The sequence below is a fragment of the Castanea sativa genome, chromosome 7 (genome assembly GCF_040712315.1).
Source record: "Castanea sativa cultivar Marrone di Chiusa Pesio chromosome 7, ASM4071231v1".
NCBI lineage: Eukaryota > Viridiplantae > Streptophyta > Magnoliopsida > Fagales > Fagaceae > Castanea > Castanea sativa.
Genome location: NC_134019.1, coordinates 22932855 through 22960569, shown reverse-complemented (window position 1 = coordinate 22960569; position 27715 = coordinate 22932855). Strand labels below are relative to the sequence as shown.

The 27715-nt window shown below is 37.0% G+C and overlaps 1 protein-coding gene across 2 annotated transcripts; it reads right to left on the bottom strand.

Moving 5' to 3' along the window:
• Nucleotides 1-120: 120 nt before the first annotated feature.
• Nucleotides 121-26609, bottom strand: LOC142643146 (putative protein S-acyltransferase 23). 2 transcript variants are annotated; one of them, XM_075817687.1, is made up of 13 exons: nucleotides 26264-26609; nucleotides 25637-25777; nucleotides 24154-24266; nucleotides 19602-19681; nucleotides 18665-18828; nucleotides 17599-17737; nucleotides 17369-17468; nucleotides 11564-11621; nucleotides 8522-8599; nucleotides 8306-8404; nucleotides 1988-2066; nucleotides 1749-1897; nucleotides 121-684 (listed from the first exon to the last, which is right to left on the bottom strand). In XM_075817687.1, the coding sequence occupies exons 1-13, from the start codon at nucleotides 26513-26515 to the stop codon at nucleotides 496-498; spliced, it is 1641 nt and encodes a 546-aa protein (XP_075673802.1). In that variant the 5' UTR covers nucleotides 26516-26609; the 3' UTR covers nucleotides 121-495. The 2 variants fall into 2 exon arrangements, with proteins under 2 accessions (XP_075673802.1, XP_075673803.1); XM_075817688.1 differs by lacking the exon at nucleotides 1988-2066 and having other exon boundaries at nucleotides 547-684; nucleotides 26264-26608.
• Between the last annotated feature and the right edge of the window lie 1106 nt (nucleotides 26610-27715).

Sequence of the window (27715 nt, the reverse complement as noted above, 5' to 3'; positions counted from 1 at the left end):
GCTACAACAGGTATAAAAAACACACAAGCATGGTTGGCTGGAGCGTAAGAACAAATACACCTACCATGAGTACTCAGCATGAAAGGAGTGAATGTGTTGTGCCGCTATAGCTTCAACTCATCAAAAGTAGGATAAATTAATTCACTGTTTCTAAATATCCTTAAAGCATGTTGAATAAGCCAATCTCTTCATTTTCCCATCATGAATGAACTGGTACAAACAGGTTCAGTTGAAACAGTTTTGGTATGTGAGATAGGAGATAGAACCACAGAATTGAAAGTTTTTTTCATATCTTTTGTAATGGTAATCAATCAACTCTACATATGGAAAGCTATGAATTGGACTCTATGTATTTCTAAACAATATATAACTATTGCGGTCCTTATGATGGAACATCTATGCAGCTATAGCAACGGGTGCCCAGCATCATCTGTAACCAAGGGAGAAAACAAGATGCCAAGCTTAGCTGTAAATCTGCACATCATTGCAATAGCTCTACCTAGCAACCTGCTGCAATGGAGGCCAAGCAATTTCTTCATCATTTGTATAGCCATGAATAAAAAAATCTGCACAGTTCTTTTGCCACCCATGGTTGTATGGATTACGAAACCACCCATCTGGACCACGAAGATACCCATAACGAATAGCATTTGCTAATTCATTTGTTGTGATATTTCGAGCTATCTGCATCATAAACATGAACACATGTTAATTAACTACTACTTAGGGACTACCAAAGATAGTAACTGAAAACATCATACAGTACCCACGAATGTGTACACGTTAACTACTAACCACTACTTGAAGGTGGAACTTTTGAGAGTTAAAAGGATATCTGTTTAGAATCTTAAAAAAAAAAAAAATAGTATGTTCCACATAACCCAAATGGGAGAAGGAAGTGCTGCTTTAACACTCATTGGCAAATCTCATTAGCACCTTACCCACAGAATTATATTAAAATCAAGCTTACCTGTATATTTATATCAAAATAAATTTATGCATGAATTATACCTCCCTATGATTTGAACTTTCTAGTTTTTATTCCTGGTGGGTACAACAGTCATACACCAGAACTGCAAACTGTAACAAGTATCATAACGTGTAGTTTGTGGCATAATTGCCCTTGCCTTAACCACACTGCATCTGGTTCAAAAAATGATCATCCCACAATTCATCAAATTCTTTTGATTCATTGTTTTTCTATAAGCTACGTAATCAGCACCTGGTAGTCAACTACCATTACAAACTTGTAATAATCACAAACAAAATGATGTTTGATACAGGACAAATTCAAGATAATTCCTTCCCCTACAGAAGATATTCGCTTCGCCTACTGTCCCTCAATACTTCTTGTCTATTGCCATCTGCTTTAGCAATACAGGTTCCTTGATGGCAATAGTTGGATCAAAGAGTATGCTATCCTAAAGCTATTTTATTCGAGTAGATTAAGCATAAATAACTGATATAAGACCAAGTGGATTGAAACAGATCCAGCAATTCAAAAGCACATCAATCAACTAATTAGACTCCCAATCTCAGACAAGTTAGTTGATCAATCTTGCCATGGCCCCAAATAACATGGAATCATTTATCATTCAAGGGGATGAGGTGCAATTTGAGCTAGAACTTATTAGATGCATACACAGAACTTACTGGATACATACATATAGACACAAATGTGTGTGTTTGCTAGAAGCAAAAAAACTTTTATGCCAAAATGATGCCTAGGTGATGGTTTAATCAATCACCTGGGAAGCCTGTGAGGTAGTTAAAATGGTAGCAGCAAGCAAAGTTATCATGTCCAGGAGCAAAAATGCAACAACACCAGGATGTTGAACCGCCACATAATGAATCCATATTTCTTCAGTATGCAAGACTGGTTTAGCAGTCCAAATCCCTGTGTCAAAAAGATGATTTTAATCTTGTCCAAAATGAAAAAGATACACATTATCAAAATGTATAGAAAACTGCAAATGTTAAAACATACTTTGAATTGCAACAGCAGCACTAAGGAATGATGACAAAAAAGCAAAGCAGAGAAAAACAAAGAAATCCCTTTTGTTCCTCTGCAAGATGTATCATCACAATGATATAAGCTGTCAGGAAAAATGAGATAAAAGAAGAGAAGGTAATGCTTCAAATGGAAAAATCACATGTACCATCTTTCTTTATTAGCATTATTCAGTGAATAGAGGAAGAAATGATATGAAGAGGACACAAAGAAGAAATTTTGTGACAACAACCAAAAGGAATAGATAGCACAGAAGTATTAAAAATGATGTCATGGCCCTCCTGCTTAGTGGTAATTACTCATTAGATAAAAATTGTACTAGAAATGTCTTTACCCCTATGATGTAATGTTCATTTTACGAAAGGTTTGGAGATGACTGGCACCCTTCCCCCTCCCCCCTCCCTCCCCACCACACAGCCAACACCTTTCCCTCCTCTGTGCCCCTCTCTACCATTGCCCTTCAACCAGACACCTCCTCCTCTCCCTGGTTTCTTTCCATCACCGTTCCCATCACCTATTGGTTTCTTTCCATTTCACTCTTTTTGTCCACCATATCCTTCTTCTTTGAACACCCCACCCCCACTTGTCTTGCCGTTACAACCACAGGTATGGCCTAGATCAATCACAACTGTTTCATCCACACCTCTCCCTAACAGTTTGCCTCTCCCTCCTAAACTTTCTCCCCAGAGCAGAGGGGGCAGTAATGGTTCATTTCGCATAGATTCGAAAACTTTTTCTTTCTCGTGTGACGACGGTCAGGCTGATTCTTATGCTATTCACGAAAGTCGTCGGAATTTTAAAAGTTCCGTTTGTTTGGGTCGTAAAGGATTGGAATGGATTCTCTCATGTTTTGCTGATATCCGTGATTGGGTTCCTGGAAAGGATTATCTGTATAAACGTTATAGAGAAAATAACAAGTTTTTCGAATTCCGGGGAAGATCGAATAAGGCTGGTATTTTTGTGGAGATAGCTGTGTATTATGGTGGAGCTCGTCGTGGTTGGATTATGGTTCCTGCGAGTTCAAACCGGTCTGGATGGTGTTTGTTTTCAAAAGAATTAGATAGATTTCTTTCCGGTTCAAACACTGTTTGGGTGAAAGGGAGTAATTCTGATGAAGATGCTGGTGCTGCTGCTGGTCCTGGTCCGACGGAAGGTGGTGGACATTTTGGGAAGAAATCTTCCAAGATCAGGAAGCAGCGGAAATTAAGGAATTTTGAAATTTCTAGAGCTGTTTCGGGACATAACGTGCTGAAGGATGCTACTGGTGTTACTGTCTCTTCTATTAATGGAAGACCCACGCGTGACTTTAAGTTTGAGTTGACTCCTGCAAATTTGGCGCTGAGGGTGTCTAAATCTGTTGGAGGCAAACGTATGGTAACTTGGTTGAACCATTCTTCTACTCATAAGCCCATTAACAGTGAGCTCGAGTTGGTATCTGGGCATGACAAAGTCCATTCTCACAAGGCTATTGTTAGTGGGCCAATTTTGTTATCTGGGCATGACAAAGCCCAATTTGCTGACCTGAGAGGTAAGGCCCAGGATGGGCATTCTTTTCATCGTGGAGTGGGTGCGTGTATACTCCACAATCAGAGTGCGAGGGTGGTGGGCGAGAGCTCTAAGCCACCGATGAAGTCATCGGTTTTATCGGTGCTGCCTGAGGGTTTGTCGGCTGGGTTACCGCCGATATCTAGCCCCGATCTTTCTTCGGAGCATCTCGCTTCCAACCCGTCGAGAGAGTTGGGAGCTCCAGTGACCGAAACTCCATCGGCGTTAAGGTGTAGCTCCATCGCGGTCCTTCTCGACTCCGGTAAGGCTATTTTTCCTATGGACACCATCTCTGATGCCGAGGAATGTCATGGTATAGTCATCCGAGACTCCGGGTTCTCCAGTGACCCGGCGGTTAGCTCGCCGACGGTGGTGCTTGAGGCGCCGATTCTGAAAGGTGTATCGCCGATCCTTGGTCAGTATCCTTAGGTGTTTCAAAATCGGTTTTCTCCTCTCTCAGAGCTGGGTAATGGGGTTGATGAAGTGTTTGTGGAAGGGGAAGATCATGAGGATCAGTGGGAGACCAGTGAAGTGTCTGACCATAGCTGTGGTAGTGGAGAGAAAGATATTGGGGTGTTGAAGTGTGACCCTCTGTCTTCATGGGAACCCAATGAAATCAGAGATTTGGTGCTGGTTCAAGACTCTGCAGAAGGACCTCAGGTTATAGAGTCAGGGACACCTTCGAATTGGGTGTCCCAGTTGATGAAAAATTTCTGTAACATGGTGGGTTTCCCTATCGTTAAACATGAGGCTCAATGTCTGGCTTTGTTTCGCCTTTTGGAGTAGGAGTGTCTTAAGGTGGTTGATGAGGGGGTGCCCAAACAACCAGCAAACTCAGGGTCACGAGGACTCAAGGAACTTAAGGGGCTTATCTCTAATGTTAATTACGATGGTGTCTCTTCTAGGAGTAAGAGCAAAGTTTCTTTGACTGCTACAGGGGTTGTTGGTAGTTGTAAATGACTTTACGCCTACTCTCTTGGAACGTTAGGGGGCTTAACAATCCCCGGAAGAGAGAGGTTTGTAAGAATCTCCTAAAGGATTGGAAGTGTGATATTGTTTGTTTTCAAGAAACAAAAGTATCTTATACTGATGCTGCTTTTGTTCAGAGTTTGTGGGGAAGTCCTTTCATTGATTGGGCTGTTTTGGATGCTGTGCAGACTTCTAGAGCGGTCTTGCTGATTTGGGATAAGAGGGTTTTTGAGAAATTGGATGTAATTGCTGGTCAGTTTTCTATCAATGTCTTATTGAGAGGTGTGGTGGATGATTTTGTTTGGGCTTGTACAGGTGTGTATGGTCCCAATGAGGATGGTCAGCGAGTTACCTTGTGGGAGGAGTTGTCACAGTAGCGTGTCAAATGGCCCATGGCTTGGTGCTTAGTAGGTGATTTCAATATCATTAGGTTCCCAAGTGAAAGGCTTGGCTGTGAGTCGTTTAGCCCTGCTATGTTTGCATTTTCGGACTTTATAGAGAGGAATTCTTTAGTGGACTTACCTTTAGAGGGTGCTTCCTTCACTTGGTTCAGAGATTCTGGCCTTCCCTCTATGTCTAGAATTGATAGGGCTTTAGTTTCCCTAGACTGGGTGGATCATTTCTAGAATGTTTCTCAAAGGGTGCTTCCTCGTGTTATTTCTGACCATTGCCCTCTTTTGTTGGAAGTTGGCACTGTTCGAAGGGGTCGTAGTGCCTTTAAATTTGAAAACATGTGGTTGAAAGTTGAGGGTTTTGTTGATAGAGTTCAGCAATGGTGGAACGGGTATAGTTTTATGGGTTTACCAAGTTTTATCTTGGCTCAAAAATTGAAGGCTTTGAAAGCAGATTTAAAAAAGTGGAACAGGGAGGAGTTTGGTGACTTGGCGCTCAAAAAAAAAAATTTGTTGACTGAATTGAGGGGTCTAGATGAGAGAGGGGAGCTGCAGGGTCTCTCGAATGAGGATCAACTTCATCGTATTCATCTCAAAGCTGACATAGAACAGTTGGCTTCTTTTGAGGAAATTTCCTGGAGACAAAAATCTCGAGCTTTGTATGTGAAGGAGGGAGATAAGAATACTCGCTTCTTTCATAGATTAGCAAACTCTCATAGAAATGCTAATTATATTAAGAGGATTGAGGTAGATGGTGTTCTTTATGAGGATGAGTCAGATGTGCGCTCTCAGTTAGTCCACTTCTATCAGGGGTTGTATGAGGAATTTGAATTGGGTCGCCCTACTATGGATGGATTATAATTTTCTTGCATTGAAGAGGAGGAGAGGTTGACCCTAGAGAAGGCGTTCACAAAGGAGGAAGTATTACACGTCTTAAGGGAGTTAGAGGGTGATAAAGCCCCTGGTCCTAACGGGTTCACCATGGCTTTCTTTCACAATTGTTGGAGTGTGGTGGAAAAGGATGTCATGGATTTCTTTGATTACTTTCATCGGCACTCTGTGTTTGAACGGTCTTTGAATGCTTCGTTTCTCACCTTAATTCCTAAGAAGTGTAATGCTGTTAACATTAAAGATTTCCGCCCTATCAGTCTAGTGGGCAGTGTGTACAAGCTGTTGTCCAAGGTTTTGGCTAACAGGTTAAGGGTGGTTTTGGATAAACTCATCTCTGAGACTCAGAATTCGTTTGTTGGTGGTAGGCAGATTTTGGATTCAGTGCTCATTGCAAATGAGTGTTTGGATAGTAGGTTGAAGAGTCGGTTACCGGGTGTGGTTTGCAAGCTTGATATTGAAAAAGCATATGACCATGTAAACTGGGAGGCCTTGTTTTATCTGTTGGACCAGATGGGGTTCGGGTCGAAATGGAGGGGGTGGATTAAGGCTTGTGTTACTTCTGTCCGTTTTTCTGTCCTGGTAAATGGTTCCCCTAAAATTTTTTTTGAAAGCTCCCGTGGGTTGAGACAAGGAAACCCTTTATCCCCGCTATTGTTTCTCTTGATTATGGAGGTTTTAAGCAGAATTTTGAAGAAGACAGAGGAGAATAATCTTATTCGGGGGTTTCATGTGGGAGTAGTGAATTCTATTGGTGTTTAGATTTCCCATTTGTTGTTTGCGGACGACACTATCTTATTTTGTGATGCCTCTAGGGATCAGTTGCTTTCCATAAGGTTGACGATGTCTTGTTTTCAAGCTTTTACGGGTTTGAAGGTCAATGTTGGGAAAAGTGAGATTGTTCCTGTTGGGGAGGTGAATAATATAGTTGCATTGGCTAGTATTCTTCAGTGTAGAGTGGGGAGCTTGCCTATGCAATACCTGGGGATGCCTTTGGGAACTTCTTTTAAGACTGCTTCGATTTGGAATCCTATTTTGGAGAAGATGAAGAAGAGACTCTCAGGGTGGAAACGTCTCTACTTATCTAAGGGTGGTAGGCTCACTTTACTAAAAAGTACTCTATCGAGTCTTCCTACGTACTTTTTATGTCTCTTCACTATTCCTAAAGCTGTGGCTGCTAGAATGGAAAGGATTCAAAGGAATTTTCTTTGGGGGTCTGTTGAGGGGAGTTTCAAATATCCTTTGGTGGCTTGGGATAAGGTGTGTTTACCTGTTAAATTGGGGGGGCTGGGGATTAGGAGTGTGGCGTCGTTTAATCAAGCTCTTTTAGGGAAATGGTTGTGGCGATTTGGGCAAGAAGTTACCCATTTCTGGCGGAGAGTTATCTCCACAAAATATGGTGAGGGTCAAGGGGGGGTGGTGTACTAAAGTGTGCAGGAGGACCCATGGTTGTGGCCTTTGGAGAAGCATTCATGAAGGGTGGGAGAGCTTTTCTAAGCACCTATCTTTTGTAGTGGGTGAAGGCACCCACATCCGCTTCTGGCATGATAGGTGGATTAGGGATTATACCCTAAAAGATCTATACCCTAAGCTCTATGTGTGTTCAGTTGCCAAGGATGCTTGCATTTCTGAAGTTTTGTGGCTTCCGGAAGGAGGTTCTACTAGAGTGTGGAATCTAAGGTTCTTTAGAGCCTTTGAAGATTGGGAGCTTGCTGCTTCTTTTTCTCTTCTTCATTTTATCCAACCTCATATTCCTCAGGGGGATAGGAGGGATATTCTTTGTTGGCAGCTCAAAGGCAATGGTAAGTTTGACACCCGCTCTTATTACCAAGCAATTCGGGGTTCCTCGAATTTTTTGTTTCCTTGGAAGGGTGTCTGGAAACCAAAGGTTCCTAAGCGAGTAGCTTTCTTCTTGTGGATAGCTGTTCACAGTCGGATTCTCACATTGGATAATCTCATGATTAGGGGTCGTCGCCCTTTGGCAAATCGGTATTGTATGTGTTGTTGTGATGGGGAGTCGGTTGACCACCTTCTTCTTCATTGTACTGTTTCTCATACCTTATGGACTCTTATGCTTCAGGCTTTTGGTATACACTGGGTTATGCCAAGATCAGTGGCAGGGTTGATATCTTGTTGGCATCAGTGGTTTGGGAAGCATAACTCGAATATTTGGAATTTGATTCCAGGGTGTTTAATGTGGATTGTTTGATTGGAACGGAATCGTCGCTCCTTTGAGAACATGGAGAAGACTTTGGATGAGTTAAAGGTGTTATGCCAGCGTAGCCTTTTTGAGTGGTCTCGTTGTTGGGACTTTATTGATTCTTCGTCTCTTTCAGAGTTTATGTTTTCCCTTAAATTTTCCTTCCCTTAGTTTTTCTTTCTTTGTATCTTACTGTTCATCATCATGAACATCCTGTACTATTTTTTCTTATTAATATTACTTCTTTGATTACCTATCAAAAAAAAAAAAAATTAACTAGTTGAAAGTACAACTTCTCACCTTCCCCACACAATTAGATATCCATGGGCAGTGATGGTCAAACTGTTCCACGCATCGCTTACATGTGGGGCAGTGCTTAGATCGAACAGGCCTTATGATCTGAAAAGAAGTTATTTAGAAAACACACTGATATGTTCAGACATCCTCTCAAGCATTATATGCATTTAAAATAATTTCACAGTCAAAATTTGGAAAAGAAAGGTCCATTGAGTAAACCTTGCAGGTAGGGCATAGTTGAGACCAATTTCCCGTCCACTCAGAGGAACTGTTCAGATCAATATTCAACAAAAGATCCTGCAAACCATCAAAATATCATTTGGAAACTAGCAACTTATCTTAATATATTTTAGTGTATAACACATGCTCACACATATATAACAAAATTATATAAAGATAGAGGATGGTAGTTCAAGAAGACAGGTTATATACTTGACTGCTCCTGTAAAAGATTCAGCGATAAAATGAATCCAAGAAATCACAAACATTTGATGGGCTAGCGTCATCTAGTGACACCAAGAAAATAAAGAACTAATAAATGCATATTTGAATCTCTCCATAGAAAGCTCCCAGTCTTCAAACGTTTTTCTTTTCTTTTCCTTCCTGACATTCTATAAAATACACAATGACATGCATTCCATATCTTATACTGGAATAAAGTTGATTTTCTTCCCAACGTTGGAGCAAAGCCATACACCATTCTTGGCATCACCCATCTCACACCAAACACCACAAAAACAAAAGATCACAACTCCATATCAAGTGGACAATAAATTAACAAATGATCCACATTCTCACCATCATGCTTGCACATGCAACACTGCACAAGTACTATCTTCTCTTTTAAAAGATACATTACTGTTAATATTATCCCCAAGGCCTCAGTCCAAATGAAGAAAGAGCCCTTTGACCCTCACATTCCAGATAGCTTTCCAAGGAAAATATACTCTAGAATCCCTCTTAACACCTCATAATAGGACCAAACAGTAAAGGATCATTGCTGTCTATTTTCCACCATACCCTATTTGTCATACCAACATGTATTCTAACCGACTATAGCAGCTCAAAAAAAGTCATTGATTCTCCCAACTCCCAGTCTTGTGCCAGTCTAACAAAAATTGAATAACAATGCACACCATACATCATACCAAAAATTCAATCTTCTTCCATCACCAACAGAAAATCATATACCTAGAAAAAGTTTCCCACATTGTTTGGATATCACCTTCCAAACCCCTACCCCATGGGTTGATCAAACTGGATTCAAAGCCCAACCCCCCTCTTAGACACACGTAATTGCAAAGGTCTCCCAGAGGCTAGTTACTAGTGTATGCCTGATTGGAGTTTTTTTTCAAGAATAATGCAGCATATTTGAAAACAGTGATTAAAGGACAACACAACTATCAAGTGATCACTAATCATAAAAAATAAAAATAAAAAGTAATCTTTTGTGTGCGCACGCATTACAAAATATACAGAATTATGATATTTGATAGCCATAATCAAAATGATGTACATGGTTGAATCAAAATAAATCCAAAAGGCAAATACTGAAAAGTACTAAATTGGTAAGTAGTGACTTCTATGCCTAAAAGAAGCAATGCAATGCAATCCTTTTTGCTTTTTTTTTTTTTTTTTGGAAAGTGGCAATGCAATGCAATCCCAAAGTGCATAATCAACATCCTTGTTAAGCATAGTGATGCAGCACTGGTAGACAGAGAGTAAAATAATACAGAAAAAATAGAAAATAATGGAGGAAAATGGAACGGATCACAAAAGCCTAGGCTTCAGCACTCAGGGATGCTTAGAATCACCACCAAGCTTTAAAGACAAAATCTCACTCCAAAATCTCTTTTTAAAAAACTTCATGTACAACAAGTCACTATTACATTCCATAAAATCCTCAAAACGTTAAAGCCTACACTCAAAATTCAAAAATGAAATCTGGGATTTCAAATAAGAAATAATAAACCCTGAAATAATTCTGATTCTGTTACCTGCATCACATGAGATCATTACATCATTGATATCACAAGATTTGTAACCCTCATCATGCACCTCATTTACGTAATCCTAAATTATTAACTTCTCCCTCATTACAAAAAAGGTTGTACATACAACTTGAACTTGTTGCCCTCCCCAGTGACCTCACTTTGATCTCATGTAAAATCTTTTTTCTTCATCAACAATAGCTATAGCATCATTATCCCATGTCAAGTAATTATCATAATTTTTTTGGGTTCTTCTTGATCTTTTCTCCCAACCAACCACTAATTGTTACCATCTATATATTGCAAAGAAATTGAATCAATCATGGTCCCCTTTTTTTTTCTCTTTCTTTTAGAATTCATATTGAGGGGTGGGCTTATGTGTTGTGTATCACACCATAAGATTGGTACTTGTACAACAAATCAAGGGCTCTTAACAATAGTATAAAGTTCTAATAGTTAAATTTAATAAGTTACTTAACTATTTAAACAGCAACAAAATGCTTTGTGCTTATTAAAAAGGAGAAAAAAAAATTCACACTATGGGCTTGCCATTTAAAATGCGCTTTGTTATAGGTGTAAGAAGTGCTTCATCCTTGGTGCTTTCCGCTTTAAGTGCACTTTTACCAACACTGCCTCTTCCTCACCATATTCCTGCCACCAAACATCTCAACAATTGGTTGTACTACAGGATGAATCTCCAGTTGAAGCACCATCTATTTTTCATGCATACAGATTAAATTGGACAATAGGTCCGGATACCCATTAACTAATAAATTCTGATTTGGGTGGTGAATTCTTAAACCCAATAAGTTGTCCAATTGATTTGAATCTGAATAATTGTCTCGTTGGATGAGAATCAAATCACCCCCTACCCAATCTAGATCCGATCTATTTGCAGACCTACCACATATCATATAATCTACAAAATCTGGCTTTGAGGCAAGCCATTCATTTGCAAACAACTCTTTCTTTTTTCTTTTTTTTAATAAGTAAGAAAGATGTATATTGAAGAAAGCAACTTTTTTTTTTTTTTTATATAAGTAAAAGACAGCTACTTTATGCAAAAAGAGCACAAAGCAGACCAGAAAAATTACAAGGAAAATAGAAAAAGAAGAGAATTAATTACAAAAGAGAAGAGAATTAAGGAACAAAGGGAAGGAATCACTAGATGTGAGTCCCCAAGCCCTAGACCAAGCGAACAACTCTCACAAGTACAATGTAGCTTTTAATTACAAATGGAAACATGCTTTGAAATAGAGACAGTACAAACCTCTTTATCTTTATGATGACCCAAATCCCCTGGTCTTTTTACATAACCTGGATCTTTACTGCATGCAATAATGATAGATCATCATGGGAGTAATTTTTAATAAAGGGACAATAACAAGATCAATTATCAGCAATACAGCATTCTTATAGAAATTTAGAACATATGTCATTATATCTAGCAACAACTCTATGAGATAAGAAGCAAATGGCATAACTGATAATTGTAAGTATCAACTATTGACATAAACAGGTGCAACTGCAAAACATACGAGCACAAACAACTTAATGGGTTTTCTCCAGAAAACTTTACAGCATGTACAAAATTTTGAATTGATGGAACATAAATGCTATGTACAGTATGATTTGTAAACTTTTTAAATGATGACCAATTGACACTTGAAAGAACACATCTGTGGTGACAAAACAATTCCTCTTAGTTCAACATTAATGGTTCATTACAATCATAACAGTAAAAGTATCAAGGAAAGAATCACTAAGTTGGGAGGTTGGACAGATGGCACTTACCTATTAAAGGATTTGGCACATTGATCTCTCTCTAAGATTTCATTCCTTATTAGGAACATGGCTTTAGGTTACATCATGATGGCAATCATTTGTGTAAGCAGTATGTATGCCAATATTGGGGGGGGGGGGGGGGGGGGAGCAGGTTTCTCCTTCCTGATCCACCCTATAGATTAAAACCCTTATACTCCCACCCCATAGCCAAGGTAGGACAATAACCTTGTTCCCACCTGCCCCTACTAACAGCTTTAATCCCTATCTCTACCCCACCCATGCCACTATAGAAAATTCTGACGGTGGATAAATTCAAAAAAAAAAAAAAAACGGTGATTATACATTGGTAATGTATATGGAAGACTCACGGGGAGTAAGTCCAGCACTTTCTTTTGCATTGTTCAATGGCTCAAGATATTTAGTCCTTAACACTATTTGTTTCGACATTAATGTTTTCTAAAAAAGGAGTCATTTTCTAAACAGTAAATTTTGGAAACTATCTCATTGTCCTATGTTTGGTAGTGACCTCAAAATGAGAAAAAATTGTTTTCAATAGTTTCCATATTGCCTCTTAATTTCATTTATTTAGCGTGCCTTGAGATAAAGTTGTTTTTTGGAAAATTTTAATGGAAAAGATCTCTAAAAAATAAGTCAAATTTTTATAAAGGTTTCTGTTGACCAAAAATAGTTTTCCTTGAACCTTTTTTTTTTCTTTGTTAATGCTACCAAACACAAGAAAATGCAGAAAACTATCTTCACAAGAGGTTCTTCATCAAAACAAATGGAGCGTAGTGTTTATATCTTTAGGGGTAGGGGTGTCAATGTTCAACCCAATCCGCGAACATGACAACACGAATCCAACACGGGTTTTTGCGGGCTAGGGTTAGGCCCTAGCGGGTTCAGGTCATAAACGGGTCAACCCGAGAGCAACACGATAAGAAACATGTCATAAACGGGTCAACCCGCGTAATCCGCAATAAACACGTTTGACACGCCAATTTATTTGTGTCAACCCGTAATGACTCATTTAACACAACCCGTTTAACTTGTATAACAAATAGATATTCATTTTATTTTAGATTTGTCAAATACCTTTTATACCCAATCTATATTTTAAATTTAAAAAGAAAAGAGAGTAATTATAAAAACTTACAAGGGATATAATTGAAAATTAAAACTTTACAAACCCTAGATCTCTAAACCCTACAAACCCTAAATCTCTAAACTTTCTTATAAATATCTAATACCCTAGTTCTATATATATATATATATATTTTTTTTTTTTTTTTTTGGCATAGAATATGCACAAATGAAATTGGATGAGCTTGTAGGAGATGTTATAAATTTAAACAACAAAGAATCTATGGATGATAATCCTAGTCATAGTCAGGATTAGTCTACGATTTCCTCCAACTCTTTCAATATTGATACTTAGCATTTGGCAAGTTCTGAGGATATTATATTTTTGTTGAACTATGTTATTTTGAATTTGGGTTGAAGTATATGCACTTCTTTTGGAATGTAAAGAACTTATTTCTATATGGATGCTATATTTTGTTGAACTATATTATTTTTAATGTGGGTTGAAGACTTGAAGTCTATGCACTACTTTTGAGATGCAAAAAAAATTATTTCTAAATGGATGTTATATTTAATATTATGCAGGTTGAAATGGGTTGTGTTACATTCGTGTCAACTCTACACAACCCATTTATTAAGCGTGTCAAGTAGGTTAGGTCAGGTTAACCCTCCTTATTAACAGGTTGGGTTAGAGTTAAAGGATCATGACATGATTATTAAATGGGCCGGTTTTGGGTTGAGCCATTTAGTCGAATACCCCTACCTCAAAACGATACGAACCCGACATGTTAACCCGAATTGACACCCCTAATTAGGGGTATTTGGGGTAGGGCAGGCATGGTAGGCACTTGATCACTTTGAACTTACAAAGGGGGAGGTGCCATTTGATCTAGAGCTCATTGCCTCCATACAAAATACATCAAGGACATATTTGTAAATGGACAGAGAATAGCAGGCATCCTCAAATATGGCCCCACATTAGGTTAAATAAGATGTGTACCCAAACTCACCCCATCCCCAACTTAGCGTGCCTTCAATGAGACAGGGTGGGGCAAGTTACCCATTTAACCCGTCCTACTGCCATCCCCAATCTTTTCTTATCTATATATCCTTTTTCCCTCTTCTTTGTATACAAATAACGATAGTAACAATAATTTTGTACTATTATTCTTAATAACACTGATATTCTTTTTTTCTCAATTTTGGAGGACCATATGGTGAGTTTCATCAAGGTTCCTTGTTCAGATCTCAAAATAAGTCACAATTTGTTTCAATTCTCCAATTGAGGATTTTGATAATTAAACTGGTACTGGAAACCATCCAGGACACAGGCCTAAAAAAATTGTGCAGGTCAAGCAGTTGGGCACTTCATATGCCTAGATTGCCAAATAACCTCACTAAACCAGCCGCAGCCCCAGGTCAACATTCACCAGTTTCACCCCCCAGTCTGGTCCGGTGTTTTTTTTTTTGATAAGTAACAAAGAAATTTTATAAAAACACACAGCCCAATACATAGGAAATGTACAAAAAGGCAACACATCAAGAAACCAAATTACAATGATCTAACAACACAGGAAGGGAAATATATGAAATAAATGGTAAAACAAGACACCATTCGAGGAGAGTAAAAAAGAAGAAAGACTTAAGCTCAATCATGGACCGTTCACGACCCTCAAAGCTTCTAGAATTCCCTTCCCGCCAAATACACCACATCAAACAATGCGGCACAAGCCTCCAAATAACTACATTACGATGATGCCTAAATTTGCATGTCCAACAATCCAACAAATCCACTACCCTTTGAGGCATCACCCAACAAACACCAAACAAGCTAAAGATCATACACCACATCTCAAAGGCTATAAGACAGTGAAGGAGGAGATGATCTACAGATTCCACACACCTTTTGCACATAAAACACCACTCAAGGACAACAAAATGCCTCTTCCGAAGGTTGTCCATAGTTAGAATCTTGCCTAAAGCCGCAGTCCAAGAGAAAAAAGCTACCCGAGAAGGAACCTTCGATTACCACACCATTTTCCAAGGGAAAGAACTGCCAGTAGAAGGGGAAATAGAATGGTAATACCCACTCAACTTAAAACCTCGTCTGCTAGCTAGCATCCAACAAAGAATGTCAGAACCAACACCCCGCACCTTTGTGGAGTAGATCAAAACCATAAAAAAATCCAAAGATTATGACTCTTGGTCATTCACTAAACAACGAAACTGAATGTCCTAAGAAACTCTCCCATTTACAAAGCACATTACCTCGGAGACCGAAACATCTCTTGTCCTACTGATATTATATAGATCTGGAAATGCCTCCTTAAGGACGATCCCTACACCACACATCATCCCAAAACTTCATACGGGTTCCATCACCCACTTCATACCGAATGAACTTGGAAAAATTCCCCCAGCCACTCCGAATGAACTTCCACAAACAAACACCATAAGCCACAAACACAGATTTTGTGCACCAACCACCCTACTCATTCCTATACTTCGCCCCCAATGGCCCTTCTCCAAAGGGCATCATTCTCCAAACCATAGCACCACAACCATTTGGCTAATAACGCAGAGTTAAACCTTCTCAAACACCTAATGCCTATCCCTCCATTCTTCACTGGCCTACATATTTTAGACCAATTTACTAAGTGAAAGTTATGCTCATCCCCCGTACCAGTCCAAAGGAAATCCCTTTGTAATTTCTCCATCCTCTTAGCCACCTTGTCTGAGATAGGGAAAAGAGAAAGGAAATACGTAGGTAAGATAGAGAGAGTACTCTTAATAAGGGTAACCTTACCCCCCTTAGATAAATACAACCTCTTCCAATCAGCTAGTCTTCGCTCCATCTACTCCAAAATAGGATTTCAAATCGTCTTATCTTTAAAAGAAGCACCCCACAGGAGACCTAAATATTTCAGCGGAAGAGCCGACTCCCTACAGCCCAAAATTTCCACTAGCTCATGAAGATTAGGTACATCCCCAACTGGAACCAATTCAAACTTTCCTAAATTAATTTTTAGGCCAGACATCTCCTCAAATCTAGAGAGAATCCCCCGCAAGGCTGTTATATGATTGCTATCAACATCACAGAAAACAAGAGTATCATCCGCAAACAAAATGTGAGACACCGTCATTAAGGAACCAGTCACATTCCCCATTGTGAAGCTCGAAAACTGCCCTGCTGCAGTAGCTTCAGCCAACATACGGCTCAATGCCTCCATGACAATATCAAAGAGAAAAGGGGATAAAGGGTCACCTTGCCGAAGTCCTCTAGAACTCCCAAAAAAGGCAGAAGGGCTACCATTGATCAAAATGGAGAATTTAATAGTTGATACACAACACCTAATCCACCTTCTCCACTTTTCAGAAAAGCCACACTGCTGTAACAGAAACATGAGAAACTCCCAATTCACATGATCATATGCTTTCTCAATATCCAGTTTGCACAACACCCCCGAAACCCCTACCTTCAATCGACTATCTAAACACTCAGTAGTCTCGGACTTTGGGTCAGAGGATGAGGCTTGGGACTCTGATGAGGGGCTGTTGGATTGGGAACATATACGTGAACCATTAGAAGTGGCACCTCTGGTGATGGATAATTCTATGGTTACGGAGGTTACTAAAGTTGAGGAGTTAGGGTGTCAGAGGGATATAGATAACACCAAGTTGTCACTATGGGTAACTAATAGAATTAAAGCTTTCCAGAAATCTGTTGGGACTTCGCTTGAGGGTTTCAAAGAACAAGTTATAGGTTTGCTCTTAGCTCTAGAAGCTCGAAGAAATAAGCAAATGCTTGATGTAGCTTCTAAGAGGAAGATGGGTAAGGCTGGGCACAAAGGGCATCAGGAATTAAAGAGTCTATTGAGTTCGAGGGGTGATGAGAACGAGTCAGAAAGGAATAGGAGTGTTAGTAGGGATCGGGCTGTTGTAGTGCATCAATGAATTTGAGAATTGTTTCTTGGAATGTGAGAGGGTTGAATGAGCAAGATAAGTGGCTCCGGGTCAAAAATCTGATCTGAAAGTGGAAAGCAAATTTTGTTTGTTTGCAAGAAACTAAGATGGAGTTAATTAATAGAGGTGTTATTGTACCCAGTTTGACAAACAGAGGATCCAGAATAATAAAAATATGTCAAGTTGGAAACATGCCTCCACCTACAAACAGCAATAAAATTAAAACACAAGTAGAGCATGAGATTACCTAGCACACTTGTAGAACATAATCAGTGAACCAACTGCCAGAGAAACAGCACCCCATCCCCAGAGTCCAACAACAGCAGTAACCTTTGTAAGATTGGGAGCTAGCATGAGTAATAAGAAGTCAGTCATTTTTTTGATAAGTACTAAGAAGTTGGTCATGACTCATGATTAACATCATAGCGTGCCTCCATCTGCTATTGGAAGAAAAATTGTAAAATTATAGCTTATTACCTGCAAGAATTGAGTTGATGAAGAGGACCGTGAGAATGATTATTATGGCAAATAGGATAGGAGCATAACCTATATCTGTCATCTTCCCACCGCAAATTTTATCTCCCCAGTTGTTGCTGTGAGCTCGCTGTGCATTAGACTGCAAAAGAAATCAAAAAAGAAAATGGACAATTATTAGGTGCAAAAAGGGCCGCAGCCAAGTACATAAAAGGTTACACCTAAAAGAAGAATGAGAAGGGGAATAGACACTCAAATAAATAAATAAAGATCATAAAATCTAGAGCATCCCCAAGTCTAAAATAAGGACACATAAATTTGAACAACAGATGCATCAAGACCTTGGGGAAACTCTACATAAAACCCAGACTAATCTCTGCAGACAAACTTCTTGACCTCAAACACCGTGTTATTCCTCTGTGAACAAATGCTCCACATCAAGCAAGGAGGAACAGCCTTCCAAACTAAGTGATACATTTCAGAATTACCTTGTAAACCTTGCTCTAACAAGGTGAGGAGGTGCCATTTAAGCAAAGTGGCCATTGGTATTTTACACAAGTTTTTATTGTGATATAAACATCTTAATCAACAAGTGTATATTTAATCCACAAAGTAGTTTCTAAGAATCCAGAAAACTAAATCCACTTGAACCTCCCATGCAAGTTTAATCCCTGGTACTTGTTATATTTATTGTCTGTACATTAGATATGATTCTTTCTGATATATAAGCCTTCTTTTCCCTGATTCCCAAACCTCCATAACCTTTACCAAATCAAGATTTCACTTCTCCACCAACATTTTTACTCTGAACCTAGAGCATTCCTCATGCACGCAAAGACATGCCCATATGAAAACCTAACACATATGATTGCAATATTTTCTGCATGACCATTTTAAATTGAAAATCTAATCATAAATGATATCCATATATTATTGTGAAGTCCCAGAAGGTTTCATCAAGCAAGCTTCACATGAAACAATTTATTTTATCCAAGCCGAGCATCTTTTAGAGCGGGGGAGGGGAAGGAGGGAAACAAGGGCAATATTAATTAAACAAAAAGTTACGTACAAGGAAAAGAGCGACATGCCGATGACCTTTATCAGACGCAAGCTGACCAGGAGTGAAACCAGCATTATCTTTCACCATCAATTCCTGCTTCGTGCCAGCATGTACAAGCACACTGCATGCCTCCACATTTCCTCTTATTGCAGCCCAGTGCAGAGGGGTACAACCTTTCATAGGATATTCAACATCATCACATCTAGAACAAATATATTAACACAATTACCAAAGTAAGCCACCATTTTTTATAAAAAATTATAGCCATTGGGATGTAGATTAACAAGAATTGTGGGAGAAATTTGGATTAACAACTGGAATACCTACATTAATGCATTGTTTATTGACCAATTTCCAGAAGTTCCCTCCTGCAAATCTCCTTCATTACCCCCCTCTCCCCCAACCACCCCCCCACAGAAGGAAAAAAAAAAAAAAAGAAAGAAAGAAAGATTAACTAAGATGTTGACACATTGGGAGCCCCATAAAAGGATTTCACATTCAGGTAAGGCTAAGATTCTAAAATATTCTATCCCATTTATTTTGTCCAGCTATTCCATTTTAGGATTTCACAATATATTTTAACTTTTTTCCTGCCCCATAAAGGGAAAATTTGCCCCTGGCAGATTTGAGCTCACCCATGGGGGAGCTGGACATGTTGTCAACTTTGAAAAGTAAATAAACACAATTTTAATAACTTATATTTTACTTTATTTGAAAAGTCAAGACTCCTTATTTTCATTGCAATTTTTAGATTTTTGAGTTGTAATCTATAAAAGAATTGAAATCGAGTCCGCAACATGGGACCATATTATGATGCCATTCTTTCCCTGATGCAGGTCATATAACACATGCTAATACAGAATATTTGTGGAATTTAACTTAAATAATTATTAACCGAGAAATCATACAACCCATTTAAGAAGATATGATTGCCCAACCAATATACCTTCTTTATCTTGTTTCCCCTGGGATGCATCTCTAAATAGAAGTAATCTAATTGTATCTGCAAATCCTTTATATGCAGCCCTGGTTGAAAACAAGAGAAGAATCATTTTTCATATACTAAGCTTTGAACAATCTTTATGTTTTCCAGAAGATTGCTGGATATAACCTAAAAATCAAATGTGGAGTTTCTTAAATATTATAAACTGGAAAAAAGTTCAAACATTTCAGTTAAATAGACCAGCAACTTTCACTTTCAGTTATATATATATATATATATATATATAAAAGCAGAGACCTCATGCGGGAGAGCATGAGGTTCTGCCAAGCAGCACATTGTATGACATTTTTTTCATTTAGGCTTCCACCTCATTCAAATTTAGCATTTATGTCAGATACATTTATTTCAATGTATTAATATAATTCAAAGAATTTGTATACATTTATAACTTTACATACTTTGGATAGATACAAATGGATCTAAAGTTTTGGGAAATGTACGAATTAAGAAAACTTTTCAATTTTCTGTATAAGCTAACTTCAATGCAAAATTGCAAGAGTAAGATTCAACGAATTGGGTAATATGATTATTTGTCTTCACATTTGTCCAATATAAATCTCCATTTCCTTTGGACTTAAAAATTAAACTTCCATAATTTCTCGCACAATATCTTTAGTTCCCTTTCTGAAAGGTTTGTTAATTTCCAAAATCTTATGTTCGTCTTATATATTTTGTTTATATTTTATGTATACATTTTTACTGATGTAGCATTCTAATGTGTTTAGGCAGATTTTTCATGTTATGTGCCAATTGAGATTTTTGGTTTTCCATAGGATGCATATACTTGGTAAGAATTTGTAGTATTTTTTGTATTTTGGTTGCTTTTAGTTCAATTAAAATTTGGAGGTTAAATAGTGATATTATGTATCACTATGGCATTATTTTTTCTATTATTGTATCATGAAAATTCTAGCAATTTTTATAGCTAATTGATTAAGATATCCTTCTATCAATTTTCTCTCTATTATAATTACAATCTTTGAAAATCAAACTTTTCTTCAATTAAAATGTTGATGTGCCTTAATTTTATCTCTCATATCAATATTGAAATAAATTAAAAGCTACTTTCATTGACATAAAAATTGTAGGTGTTGATATAGAGACTTTAGTGGCATAAGAAATGTAGAAATTTTTTTTTTGATAAGTAATCCGGAAGCTTTTATAAAAAAAGGAAAGAAAGTCATACAAGGAGTTCATGATGATGAACAAAAATAAAAATCTACTAGGAAACAAAGTTAAGGGAGGGCAAAAACTCAACGAGAGAAGAGCAATTAGAAATGTAGAAATTAACACTATAGAATCTATATATAAAGCATAAATCATACAAGAAAGACACTTAGGAATCAACAGTTTGAGGTGATAATGTGAACGGTTTTTATTTTTATTTTTATAAGTAGGTGATAATGTGAACTATGATCTAATGACATTTATTGGTTGCATGAATTGGAAGAATTTTTCCCCCAATGTATTTAGTTTGAATTTAGTTTTACTACAAAACTTCAAAGATTAACTACGACTAATAATAATAGTATTCATGAATGGGTCATAAATAACTTCTTAGAAAATTTATCAAAATGCACTGCGCATCACACGGGATGTCAGCTAGTTAAATTTAAAACGATTGTCAAACAAATTATGCAAAGGTGGACTCTTTAGAAGTATAATTTTTTTTCTTTTTTGATAAACAATGGAGTTATAAAATATCCAGCATTTAAAATGATATGCATAAAACCTCCATGAACCATGTAACTATGACACAGGTATCCTTTTGACCCAACATGCATTATTCCACATACAACATGCATTGTATGTGGAATAATGCATGTTAGGCCATAAAGGCATACCTTTGTCATAAGATGATTGAAGTTGTGTCAACTTTAACATACACACACACACACACACAAGATGTATACATGCAGTGCACCACAAAAATCACCTAAAATTACAGCAATCAAGAAATTTTAACATACAAGAAACTGAATGGCTAGTTAAAGCAATGATCCAATCATACATAGAACACAAGAAATTCAACATTAACTCAATTGCAGTTTATTTAAGTCCTTCAAATGTCCGGCTGTTGCGTTCTTTCCAAATAGTCAGCATCAGGCATAAAGGAATCGCATTCCACAATACAGCCATCTCCATTTCAATGTCAACCAAACTGCCCCTTCCTATGTGCCAACATATCAATTACCTTTTGAGGCATAACTCACTGCACCCCAAAGAGACAAAACACGAGAGACGAAAAAACTCTAGCAATATTGCAATATAAAAGTAGGTGATCAAGTGATTCCCTCCATTCTTACACATGCAACACCACTCCACTACAATTATATTCCTTCTTCTTAAGTTATCCATTGTAAAAAATTTCCCTAAAGCAGCTGTTCATGCAAAGAAAACCACTTTAGCGGGGACTTTAACCCTCCAAATACTCTTTAAGTAAAAAACAATGAGCATCTCCAGTATGTAACATACTATAAAAGGACTTCATCTAAAATAGTCTACTTGTTGAAATCTAAGAAATCTGGTCATCTGCATCCCTTCATAACCTTTTTTTTTTTTTTTGATAAGTCCCTTCTTAACCTTTGTAGGATAGATAAGATTAAGAAAGCCAGTTAGCAATTCCAACTCCCAATCCTAGTCAGCTCTAATAAATGTGATACCCCAACAATTATTTCCTTCATTCCCTACACCCAAACCTCCATATTGAATTGGTTGACAAACTGTATTCCCAATTTTCAAGATGGAACTTGAAATTGTCTCCTAGCACACCCTATAAAAAGTCACTTTGTAGTTTCTCAATATGCATAGCAGTGCTAACAAGAATAGGAAAAAGAGAAAGGAAATAAGTCAGCAAACTCGATCTGTTTATTGCAAGTCTTATTACTCTTAGATAAAACATTTCTGTCATGCTAATCCCCATTCCACCTTCTCAAGCATTGTATCCCAAATTACTATAGATTTAAATCCAGCAACCAACGAAAATCTCAAGCATTTCATAGGCTGACTGAATAACTTGCATCCTAGAATATGGGCCAATTCTTCCACCTTTTATTCATTACCAGAAAGCCAACTCTAACTTCCACTCTGTAACTATACATCTTTTAAACTTTCCAGCACAGTAGACATATATATAACCAATTACTCCCTATTGACAGCTATGATTTAATATATATAGCATGTGCACTCGAGTGAAATTAAATCATTAAAAAGCGCAAACGCAGCACAAACCATGTACATGGGACATATGAAAAGAGATGCACCAACTAAGAATGATAATTAGAAAGATCAAGCATCTCTGGTAAATTAAAGATAGAAAATTTCCCTGAAGCATTCATCCACTAAAAAAAAAGATTTGGGGAATGAAAGTTTCAGGCCTAAAAGTAAACGTTTACACCCTTAAAAGTATATCATTTCTCTCACTACAAATGCTTCACAAGATACACTGAGGGATTGCCTTCCTGATGTCTAGACTATGGTCTATCTGAACTGACCTTGCCAACAAGCTAACTACTCAATCACCTAGCGAGCATAACCCAATGAACCCCCAAGAGATTAAACACCATAGACCAAAGCTCTCTCACAACATCACAATGAAGAAGCAAATGATCAATAGTCTCCCCACTTGACTTTCACATGCAACACTAGTCCTCGATATGATATAGCGTTATATTAGATTATGCATAGTTAGAATTCTCCCCAATGTTGTTGTCCATAGAAAGAATAACACTCTTGTAGTTGTAGGGCTGGCTCTAGGCTTCAAGATGCTTTTCCAACAGAAAGGAGGACCTCTAATAGGATTTAACACTTTATAGAATTATTTAACCTCAAACACATTATGGGACTCAACTTGTTTGGTATATACTGGGTAACGCCAAAGACTATGGTTGATCTCCTAGTATGCTGGCAAGAAAAGTTTGGTCATCATCGTAATGGTGTTATCTAAATGGTTGTCCCTCATTGTTTGATGTGGTGCATTTGGCAAGAGAGACATAGTTGGTACTTTAAAAGGACAGTAGCAGACTTAAAACTTTTCTTCTTTAAATGCTATTAGATTGGATGTCAATAGTAGGAAGTCATTCTATTAGTTCGGTTTATGATTTGATGGATGCTTGTAAATTGTGTATTTGATTGTTTTGGTCCCCAGCTGTATACTTCATGTATACTTGGGTGACTCCTTTTTATGTTTTGAATAAAATTTCCATTACTTATCAAAAATTTAAACCAACAATAAATGTTAGTTCCATCATTTATTTACACTGTTTCTTCTACAGAAGGAAACATACATACAAATCATTACATAGTATATTCACTATAACACAGATACATTCTATAGAATTTGCACTGATAGTCTTTGGACCAAATGGCAGCTCTCTCCTCAATTCTGCACAACTAATTTAGTTATATTTATAAATAAAGGACGATGAGGGGGTCACTGCAAACACAAAGCTCTTGTTGTCATCTATATGTTAGAATTCATTGCTTATTGACATACCAGTGAAGAGGACTCCTCCCCTCATTATCGGGCACATCAAAATCAGCTTGATACTTTGCAATGATGTGATTTAAGAAAGCCGTTTGTCCATATTGAGCTGCAACATGAACTGCCTGCAGTGAATAAGTATATAAACAACAGAGTATTGGAGATGTATACCCATAACAAGCAAAGAGAAAAGAATTCGATCAAAAAGAACTTGAAATTAATTGGAATTAAACTGCTTTCAACCACAGTAAGGAGGTTAAGGAAGTTCCCATATGACTCATTGTCAACATGGTAGCTCTCTGGATAATTAATTCTACACATATGCTCACGAACAGTGAAGCCATTTTCACACACACATTTGGCATATTGTATTAATATTTAGTAATACAAGTCAAGTTGTACAACATTCCCCCAAACTATTCAAGGTCAGCCACCTGAATAATGTTTATCCATTGCAATATTTTCAACTTCAAAAGGAACAGCGTAAAATTCACCTTCCTTGACTTAAGTAGCATCCCAATAAAAGCTCCTCCCAAGTTTAAGCTTTGGACCAGCTGTGTGATGCAATTGACTGCACACACAACACAGCAAAGTTCACATAAATCTGAACACCAAAAGTGAAAGGCTCTGTAGATTATCCAACTACATCAGGCTTTCTGTTTGCATATTTGTGATTTTTTTTTTTTCTAATAAAATAGCTTAGAGAAAGATATGTACAATGGTCCTCCTATGTAATAACCCTAACATCTTTTTTTTTTTTTTTGGGAGATAATTCGATAGTTGGGGGAGAGGGAATTTGAATCCTGGACATCTACATTAAAAATACCAAGAAGTGTCATTTAAGCTAAAAGGCCATTGCCATTTTTCATTGGCTTTTTAAAGAAAAAAAAATATAAGGAAACTCATATTTAGTTACCACGAGTCTTATAGCTATCTCCTGGTGCTTCCAAAGGAAACATCCACAGTTCAAACCCCTCCCCCAACTATCAAATTATCAAAGGAAACTCATTTATAGTTATCAATAAGAAGGAAACCATTAATTTAAGGTTATAAGTGATTTTTATATGTTATCAATATCCTCCATAATCATATAGTGCCAATACATATGATATATCTCTCTAAACCCATAAAACATGAGTCCAAAATTCCCTTAACTCTATAACAGAACCATCAAAATGCTGCAAAGATGAATATCAATAATACTCTCATGCGCACAAATAAAAATTTCCATAATTATTTCAACAAAGCCATCAGTTATTTAGTCTCTGTAGTGGATCTATTCCTAAAAGAGTGACTAACTTTTAGGCCGGTCATCAACCTACCGCAACTCTCCTCCTTTTCCTGGGATTAGTACTGGCTGTGAACAAAATATATGACACTAAGCACAGACACAGGTGAAGTTACAACTATTGGTTACTTACATGTACAAAATGACCAACTCTAAATTCCAAAAAGGAAACATTTTTTTAAGGATTAAAGAGAATGAGACAACTACCCGATAGCCATTGAAATCAGCTGCTTCAACCCGAGCTCCATTCTGCAAAAGCACATCTGCAACAGCAATGGCTCCCCGAACAGCCGCCCAATGCAAAGCCGTCTGTAGAATGTTGTCAGTGGCATTGACATCGCCCCCATGCTTCACCAACAAAAACAACAATGAAATCTTCAACCATAGCAAACCCCATCCACCACAAAATGTAGCAACCCAATACCATAAAGTAAATACGTGTACACACACACACATTAACATATGATACATCAACCAAACTAAAAATTTTCCCCCTTTTCTACTGAAAGCTGAATTCAACTAAATTTCAACAAATCCACTGCAGAATTCAGCTCTCAAACATATAAAAATAAAATCTTTTTTCCCCGTTTGGAATACGAATTCTGCTGAATCAGAACAAACCCACCACACAACACATCATTTGACTACGCGTGTGCAAACTAAAAAAAAAATCATATTTTTTCCCCCATTTGGGATACGAATTCTGCTAAATTAGAACAAACCCACCAAAGAAAACATCATTTTGAGTACAAATTGACCGCACAAAATACATACAGACATAAAGACAAACACATGGCATGCATGAGTGGAAAGTGTGAGTTAAATGAGAAAAACCTCAACGATATATTGCACGATATGAGGAAAATTGTTGAGAGCGGCCCATTGAAGAGCGTAGTAGCCATTCAAATCGGGTTGAGAAAGAGACGCACCGTCTTCCTCGACGAACTTCCTCAATTTGTCAAAATCTCCATAAGCGGAAGCAGAGAACACGTCGATCACAGGAGCCACAGAGACTTCCTCGTTAGGGTTTTTCTGTTGAGCGTTTGAATCCGAAGATGACACTACTTCGATCTCCGACGAAGCCATGAAAAAACCGTACGGACAGACAATTTGAAGGCTTTATTAAACCTTTTTTTTGAGAGAAAGGCTTTATTAAACCTAGTTGGTTTGTTTTGTACTATGATCTATTTTGGGTTACAACTCTGCTAATGTTGGAAATTTGGAAGTTACACGCAACGCAAGATCAGACTCCGCCGACATTTTTAATAATCAATAATTTAAAAATAATAATAATAAATGCTAATAATTTTTTCTATTTCTTTTTTATCTTTTTTTTTTATATCAAATAAACAACAAAATTAACTTGTCTATAAGTTGGGACAAAATTAAAAGATAATTCGATAAAAACACAATTTTAACTTCCACTAAAATATTGGTTAGAAAAATGAGTTACTCTTCAGTTGATTTTTAAATTGTTTTATCCACATTTTTTTTTAAAAATCTTTTATCTACTTATAAATTAGATTCTCAAAATAAAAATTATATATAATAAAAATACAGGGTTTTTTTTTTGCTACAAAATAAATATTTAATATTTGTTCATTTCTTGAAACTAGTCTCATGACACTCTTAGTTGTATTAATAGTTTGAGTGTGATTATAATAGTTTGAAAACAAATTAAATTTTTTTTTTCCCACATCCAGCAAATGTTTGATGTTATGGATAGTACAAATTTTACTATAATATCCTTTACAATTTTTTTTTTGTCATACATATCTTTTGCAATTAATCGCTATATATATATATATATTTAGAATCTAGCAATTACATTTAATATTATAGCAAAATAATATCTTTAACATTTCTTATCAAAAGAATTTATTTTTAACAATTTTTTAATATAAATAAATTGTGGGAAAATATTAAATGCATTTCAAATTCAAACTAATGTAATTGATGGATTTTAAATTTTAAATAGCATAATAATAGTAAATTTTTAAACTTTTTCTAGTGACACCTTAATTAGCAGATGTTATATAATAATGAAATCTGTAGTATCAGTATCACTATTGTCATTTACAATTTTTTTTTTTTTTTAAAACCACACAAACGTATCTTAAAGTAAATTCACTAAATTGTTCTTTTGTTACCGCAAAATTTCATGGGGAATATATCTATATATAACAACTTATATTTCGTTTATGCTCATGGAAAAATTGTAATTGTAAATAATTTATATTTTTCAATGATCACACACCTTGATACTTTAATAAACTGTATTTTAAA